This window comes from Manacus vitellinus, unplaced genomic scaffold (genome assembly GCF_001715985.3).
Source record: "Manacus vitellinus isolate BGI_N305 unplaced genomic scaffold, ASM171598v3 scaffold_17_pilon, whole genome shotgun sequence".
In the NCBI taxonomy this organism is placed as follows: domain Eukaryota; kingdom Metazoa; phylum Chordata; class Aves; order Passeriformes; family Pipridae; genus Manacus; species Manacus vitellinus.
In genome coordinates, this window is record NW_021939256.1 from 7,846,416 (window position 1) to 7,854,883 (window position 8,468).

The 8,468-nt window shown below is 38.7% G+C and overlaps 1 protein-coding gene across 1 annotated transcript in view; it reads left to right on the plus strand.

Moving 5' to 3' along the window:
- The first annotated feature begins 244 nt into the window (after positions 1-244).
- Positions 245-8,468, plus strand: part of EPB41L4B (erythrocyte membrane protein band 4.1 like 4B) — a 124,567-nt gene continuing 116,343 nt past the window's right edge. Inside the window, exons 1-3 of the mRNA XM_018069990.2 lie at positions 245-259; positions 1,098-1,181; positions 6,224-6,328. Coding sequence (XP_017925479.1) covers positions 245-259; positions 1,098-1,181; positions 6,224-6,328 — 204 coding nt within the window. The remainder of the gene's footprint in view (positions 260-1,097; positions 1,182-6,223; positions 6,329-8,468) is intronic.

Consider the following 8,468-nt stretch of genomic DNA (forward strand, 5'->3'; position numbering starts at 1 on the left):
TGAGTTTCTATTTTTGAATAATCAAAAATCTTTTCTTCATTCCTATTGCAGGGCTTGAAAATATCATATGGTTCTTCTCCACCCTTAATTCTTTGTGGTTTGGGTTTCTTAGTTTTGTTTGCTTTTGTTTATTTGTTTTTATTGTAATTTTTTGTTGTTAGTGTGTGGGGTGTTAATTTTATTTATTATTTTTATTGATGCGTGACTGCCCTTACATAAAAGGTAGAAAGCATAAGGTGATGCAATGGACTTGGCCAATGTGAGGCTAGCATGGTAAATGTATTGTGATCTGACTGGAAGTCCATTGCCATTTGGGTTTTATGTAGTGACTTGCCTGGTATACATAAAATATGGTGGTCTATTTAGTTATTCTTGTTCTGGCTTCTCCTCCAGTGAACAGTGATTCTTCTTGCCAATAGCTGGTGGAGAGATGAAAGTCTGACTGCTGTTGAGAAATGCTAATGTGCAGCAGTAGTGAGGTTTACTATACCCACTGTTTGGGGATTTTTTTTTCTTAATGTCTGTCTACAAATTCTCATTGGCATCTTGGTCACAGAAACCCCGCTCGCTTACACTATTATGTGCCAATCTGCCCACACAGAGAATGTTTTTAAGTGGTAGTGTGCTGTTTCCTTATTTGAAGCTCCCAGTTATCCCCTTGATAGGATGTGACTTGTGAGAGCCCTGGTTTTTGAGACTTTTAGTTTTATCATAAACTTTGAGAGTAATCTGAAGGAATCAACTTGATCTGTTGGTTGAATTTATTTGGTTTGGATTTTTTAATTTTTTTTTTTTTGAGGGGTTATTTAACTTTGCTTATAAGCTATTTTTGCTTATGAAATAGCAATTTTAGTTTGGGGCCTTGACAGAAATGACTGGGAGCAAAATATTTGTTCTTTCAAGGTTATAATAAGTAAATATCATGCAGGGAATGTTTTTATCCTCTTGTGAAGAGCTGAGGGTTTAGTGGTGTGTGTATGCATTTGGCATTTTTTTGTTGTTTGGAGTTTTTTGTGCAGGGGGAAGTTGAGGTGATTTTGGCTCTTGTTTTCAGCTAATTTCTCAAAGGGGCTAAAACGAATTTTGTTCTCCTTCAGATAAAAGCTCACATGCGTCATCACTTGTGTTCTCTTCTGGACACATTCAGCACTGAAGCAGTACTGGTGTATTGCCATGACAGGGTGAGAGGCTTAGTGGTTATTTGAACAGTGTCACATTTTCAAGGGAGCTCATAGCCAGAAATGAAAACTTGAGTCAATGGTTGGCTGGTAAGAAAATAACTTGATATCTTCATGTAGCTTGAGCAAGTTAGACAGCCTCGTGGAAGTATGATGTGTTAAGAAATAACTTGCTTTTCTTCAATTAGCACTGAATTTACAAAATGTAAGCATTATTTACATAACTTCAAGCACAAAAAATGCAACTCTCTCTACATTCTTATGAATCTGCTCATTGGGTCCCCAGGAGGAAGCTGAGACAGGTACCAAGGTCATGGCTAGTTTGCAGCATGCCCTCTGCCAGGGTCTCATCTTTGGATGGCAGCATGGAAACTGGAATTTAAAAACATGTTGCCATCTTTGACAGTACTACCTATGGCAGCATTGATGGGATGGATAACATCGTTTTCAGTGCAGGTTTTGCCAGCCCAGCCATGGCCTCAAGTGCTTGCTTGGCTGAAGCTGTTAGATACCATGGCAGTTGTGTTGTAATATGCAGCTCTTTAGTTAAGAGCTCACTCTGACGTGCCTACGAGAGTCATGATCCAAAGGATAACTTCACTGTAGTTATATACCCTGCAGTGACCAAGCTTAGGGGATGCAGAGGGTTGTGTCTCTCCTTTCCATCTTCCTGGAGACCTAATGAATAGATTTGTAAGAATGTAGAAGAGTTGCATTTTTGTGCTTAGAATTGTAGAACTACTGCTTGCTTTCAGTACAGCTGAATGTGTTTGAGAATCTGAGGGCTTGACTACCTAGAAGAAAGCAAGTTAAAGGACAGATGATAACTGAGCACCAGGAGTCAAGGCTAATTAGAAGCACAGATGGCTTTATGCGTGTATAGCCTGTCTGAAACGCTGGGAGACAGCACTGCCAGTGGCTGTTAAAAGGCAAAGAAAATTCCCACTGCTAAGCAGTATGGCCAGCAGATACAGCCTTAGGTTTGAAAACTGAGTTAATAATAGTTCAGGTGTAAGAGGACCGAGCACAACATATTGAGCTATTCTGTTTCAGGAGATGCCAAAGAGAGGGCATGCTGGGTGCCATCAGAGCAGGGCAGTATGAGGCCTGCTGAGTATGGAGCTGAGACTTGGTGGCTACAAATGCTCCTTTAAGAACTTGTTAGAAGTTAAAGCCTTGGGTCTGTGGCCATGAAAGCATAGCAGCCCACTCTGCAAAAATATTTCACATATTTCAGAATACATAATTCAGTGCTTTCTTTCAAAAAAGAAACTAAATCTTCCCTACATACTCATTGCTGCTACTCACTATTCAGTGGCTTTGATTGGAAAGTTAATTGGCTTTCAGTCTTTTCTTGACAGTGGTTTTTTTTTCCTTATTTTTGGTTAGCCCTGGAACAGCTAAAATCAACACTAATCAGCTTGTTCAGATAGAGCCACTTGGCGTAAAATTTTCCCTGACTGATCAATTTTCCCTTTCCTTCACATCCACCAAAAGCATGTTAAAATCTCTTGCCTATTCATGTGTCCAGTCTGGAAGAGTTTCTAATTAGAGGAGTTATTCTTTGTTTTGTCATGTTTTAGCTGACAATAATTTCCATGGATTCCCTGAGACTGGAAGTCTCTGGCAACTAGAAAGATAACCTACTTGAAGTGTGGACCATGCAGCTGTCACTGTGGCTGTACAAGGTGTTTTATACTTATGCCCATTGGAGTCCTTGTAGGATTTGCACTGAGTCCTTATTTAACGTAAGAATTTTCTCTGATGCTATGACTCATGGTCCCAAAGAAGATATGAAGGGGGTTTATTTGAGAAGGGCTTCCATGATACAGAGTGGAAAATCTGGCATGATTGTCAGACAAGACACGGGTGACTGATATGGAACACCTTTTTTTTTTTTTTCTTTCAGTGGTTGCTCATTATCACAGAGATCCTCAACCTGCAAGTTTAATTCAATCTTTCTGTCTTTCTTCAAGTGTCTGCCTCGCGCTCATTCAGTTTTACCTTAAGTTGCAGCTGTTGTTTTGTTTGTGAGGTGGAACTCTTCATGCCCAGCCCCCCAGTGCTTCGCTGTGAGGTTTCATGATGCTCACACAAGTTCTCCAAGGAACACTCCCCCAGAAACTGTTTTAACTGTTGGTTGGTTTTTGTTTGGTTGTTTTTTTAAAACAAAAAAAACCTACCACCAAAACAAAAACAAAGCAAGGACAAACAAAAAAAAACAAACCCAAACAAAAAATCCCCCACAAAACCAAACAAGGTTTTGCAACTTTTATTACATCACTGTTTCCAATTATAGTAACTTTCATAACAAAGTTATTACTCTACTTAATAGTATATGTATATTGTTTGTTGCCATATACTTCATTTTTTGAGATGTAACTTTTGCAGGTCTTTGGCATCTGACAGTTCTGAACCATCTGTCTAGCAAGGTAGAACTGCAAAATATTTGTCGTTTATGGTTGGGTTTTTTTAGATGTATCTTCAGAAAATATGCACAAGTCGAAGGTCTGTAGAGAAAGGCATTAAATTCCAGATGATTAGATTAATAAAAATTTTGTTGTATGAAATAATTTTCAGTCTTTATGTAGTACCAGGTTTTGAAAGAGTAAGTATTTTTTTAGCTTCTCTTTTGTCTAGAAGGAAGAAAGAAGAAAAAGACAGTGAAAATTTGAAGTTTCTTGTCATATGGACATTTTTTGCATTAGAGATCACTACCATGGATATTAATTCCTAAGGAAAAAGACTGCTATTTTGCCTGTACCACCCGTTTCATTCAGTGCATAGGTGTGAATTTATCAGTCCACAATCCGACTCCCTAGACTGTCAGTCAGTGAAGAGGCAGAATGAAGGAGAACTGGTCATCCTTTACTTTTAGTAGAGGAAATGAATTAGTCACATTTATCTGCCCCGTAGTGTACCATCTCAAAGTTTTTTGTCAGCAATTTGTTGACTGCAACCACTCTATCATCTAAGTGGGAAAGCTCATTTAATGACAAGTTAAATGTTACATAACTTATTGGAGATTATATGTAATACTGCATTTTATGGTCTAACCGTGTAGTGCAGAGCTATTCTCCATGTAAAACATGTTACACATTAACTACTGTTTGGATACAGAAGGTGGAGTATGCTCTCTCTGGTTTCTATTGGGTGTGTGGCTGTTGAAGATAAACATGTTCTGGTAGTTAATGCCATAAAGCAAACACCCATGAGTACAGTAATTGTAGGGCATCAAATCTCTTTTCCCTAGATTTGTGAATTCCTCGCGTTCTGCTGTTTCTCCTTTTATTGCTTTGCAGGGCTTTATCCTCCCTCATTTAAGCAGAATCTGTTTCAAATTTGTTCTGCTTTGGTTTGACTTCTGTTAACAAGTGCTGATATTACTCCATATGGGAAAATATGTTCTGGATACTTTTGTTCAGTTTATAGTAACTGTTGTACAAGTAAAGACGATGGTTTCATAGCAATGTACTGTTTTAGGAAACCATTGTATTCTCATCTGCTTTCAATAGAATGTTGAACTTTGGTTAAAAGTGTCTACTATCCACCTCCTGCCCCTCCAAAATAATGAAACAGTATCTTACAATGATAATTTAATGTTTAAGTTTTTATGCAGCTTATTTTAATGGAGCTCCTAATGCTGCTCCTGAAATTTGATAAGATTGAATTTCTGTGCTTCTGCTTCATTAGTAAAAAACCCCCAAAACCACACCAAACCCCCAAAATTCAACTTGAATAAAATTTGCTACCTACACTTAAGCTTGCATGACCTTCTTGGAAAAAATAGAGATGTAACACTTCATCTTGTCTATTGGTGGACAGATTTTAGACAGCTTAGAACCCTGAACCTGCATGTTATATTTGATGCTGCTTTTGTGCAGAAGACCAAACAAAAGGAACTGAACGCTTAAATTTGTGAATTTTGCTACATTTTGGGATGATGTGGAAATGCCTAATATGTTAGAGCTTTAAAAAATAAAAATTGAAAAAAGAAATTCTTAAAGGTGTATGAGGGGCAGCAGTCACAAAAGTAGATCCTTGTATAAAACTGTAGCTTCAGTCTTGTGCTCAGATTTATGGTCGTCTCTTATGTTTTTAGCCAAGGGGTGTTTTTGCTCAAGAACTTGAACACTTCCTTCCTCAAGTAACACAATGGGATTTACGGTTGTTTCTTATTGCTCCTTCCTCCTACCCACCAAGCTTTGGTTTTAGCTCCACCAAAGGAAGCACTATAAAGCAAAAACTAGAAAACAAAGCTACCTCCAAGCTTTACTTTTCTAGTGCTGAAGAACTGGGTATCTAAATTTTTGCCTTGACCTTAGAACAAGTACACAGGCCAGTGCAGCTTAGCTTTAAGATCAACTAACTTTTGTCCTAGTACCTGTAGCTGATAGTTGGGGTTAGTTTTATTTCAACGCCTGTGAGTTTCAGGTGGCATGGCAAGTAAGAATCACAGCTTTTTTTGGCCCTGTTTTGTTTCGTTGTTTAAAGGCTGTAAATGTGATTGCAATTAGCAACATACATGGAAGATTCTTATCATATCTCATTAATTTTCTTCACCGTGCTCTTCAAGTATTCTGGCAGTCCAGAATTTATTTTGCAGCTTCAGTGGTGGCATGGCACTTCATGACTGCAGTTGATACGTGATAACAGCCAGCAGATTTCTGACAGTGTGTCAAGCAAGCTTTTCCTGGAGAATCTGTCTTCCTGGAGTCTAAAATGTTGGCTCTGTGACTCAGGACACTTACAGAACATAAGCCTTTCTTTTCTCTCATACACTTTTAGTTACAGTGAACTTTGAAAGTTTTCTTTGAGAGGGAAATCTGATGCTGTTGGAATAGCTGCAGACAGGAACAGCGTGGCACTCTATCTTTCCTGTGGGAAATAAAAAGAAATGTCAATACAATTCTACAGGATAAATAGAATTGCTATTTAGGTATTGTTTTCCATTGTGTATCTTCTCTCACCCATTCGAACTTAAAAAGAAACACACCCAAATCCACACTGACCCATAAAAAAACCCACTTTCTTTTCTGTTACAGAAAAATGCAAAGGGACAGGAGTTGTTTGACCAGATTGTGTATCATTTGGACCTTGTGGAAACTGATTACTTTGGTCTGCAATTCATGGATGCTTCCCAAGTTACAGTAAGTATAACTTCAGTCAACTTTTATGTTTTGCAGTAATTTGTGTTGCCTGTTATAAAAGTATTACTGGTGCAGTTCCATGGAGAGATGTAGGCATTAGAGGACATACTGCTGAAACAAGTGATACTGTGTTTGTTTCTTGCACATAAAGCCACATCCTCTAAAGGAGTCTTTTGTTATTTTATATGATGTGCATGTGACTTACTTGATTGCACTTAAGTAAAAAAGTGATACATTTGGATAAAGAAAAAGCTACTTTATGTTTAGTTGGCTCATGGTATTCAGGATGGGTTGAATCTCTTGCAAGCAAAGGTTTCTTGTAACTCCTATCCTTGCTTTCCATGCACAGATTATGTTGCTTTGTGTGTTTACATTCATTTGCAATAGTGAAAACTTTTCTCTCTCTTCATTATCTAATGGCCTTCAGCGTCTACAGATAAAATAAATAAATAACCCCCCCCCAATATTTACAGATGCAGGTACATAGATATATTAGTAAGATAGTGTTAAAAGACTACAGCCTTGTGATTGCACTGTACTGCTTTGTATTTAATCCTTTCGTTTTTCTGTTCACTTTATGTGACCAGGCAGTTTGACAACAACCTGCATTGTGGATAGAGAATATAAGTGGAAAATAAGTGTTTCTTTTTAGTTCTCTCTGGCCAGTATGTAAATGTTTTTTCCATGAAGCAACAGGAGACATGTACTCTGTGGTATTAGAATAAAATAATGGGAAAATGTAGCCACAATAGTGACATCTTGGGAAATGTAGATTCTAACTTTATCATCCCAGAGTTCTCAGCTGTATTCTCGAAGAGGCTCAGGTCAAATGTGATTGGGATGGATCAATGTTTTAGCAGCTGCACGATCATCTGTGTTTTACCAATGACTTTAAACAACAAACAGGAAACCTGTCCAGGTATTATAATTACTTGATACTGGAAAAAGGGAATCTGTAGTTTTGGGTAGAAGTGGTATTAATCTATTTAAACATTATCCTGATGTCTCAGTTAATTTAGGGCTACGTATTTATCACTGGAAACTGATGCTTTGAATTAAGTATGTTCTTAATGAGTTTGGGATTTTTAGGAAGTTTAGTGTGTGTGTTCCTGATAAAATTTGTATTACATAGATTGTGTGTTCTTTTATGATGGACCTAATTATAAGGACACAGTTAATAAAGCAGACCCTGCTCAAAAGAGGAAAAATGCATTATATCATTACTGATTGTCAAATCATCTAACTGGGAACTTGATAACTAGGAATAGCTGCCTGGCAAGAAGTTCTGTAATGTTTTGAAAGAAGGGAAGCAGATAGAGAGAGTGAAATATCCTTTCTTAGCAAGAGAGAAGGCAGATCAGAAGCAAAAAACCTGGCTGAGGAAGCAGAGAACACTCATTTTCTTGTATATTTGCAGAACTGAAGGGCTCTTTTTAATGGTAAGAAAGATGAAACAGACATGTGAGCAGCTATGATTTCTGTAGAGAGCTGTATCCCTGGTGTTCAGGGCAAAATATGCCTGTATGTGCAAATGTTTTAGCTTTGCTTGTATGCTATTTCTTTCTTCCCTATTAGGGAGGGAAGCGAGTTTCATCTGCCCGGATTTGGAATTAGAGTTGTCCTTCTCCTAGGATGACTGCCAGAAGGCTAGCAAGCTCATCGTGCCCATGAATATATTGAATCTGACCCTAGGGTTTTGACCTGTCTGGCATGGGTGACCTTACTGAAGGCATGTACCATCGCCAGCATAGCTCGCAACCACATAGGGGTACACAGGCTTCTTTCCCATTAAGACAGTTAGGGCAAGCCTTTCACTCCCTACTTTTCTGCCACTCATCTATATTCAATCCCAGGGAAATACCCAGGAGCAACCCTTTGTCCTGACCACGCTTTCAAGATGCAACAAATATATCCAGAACGTACCGAACCTGGCAGTAGCCACAGGTGAGCCAAAACCAAACCATTCCAGCCCCCATACCCACCCAGGGCTCAGGTACCTCTTAAGGCCCCAGCCCGACCGAGACCCCCAACCCCCCAGAAGAACCCGCTATCCGCCCTGACCTTATCCTCTCCCCACCGTGTTACCACATATCTTCCCACGCACTGCTCACCTGTGACACTTCATACAGGGCTGTCCTGC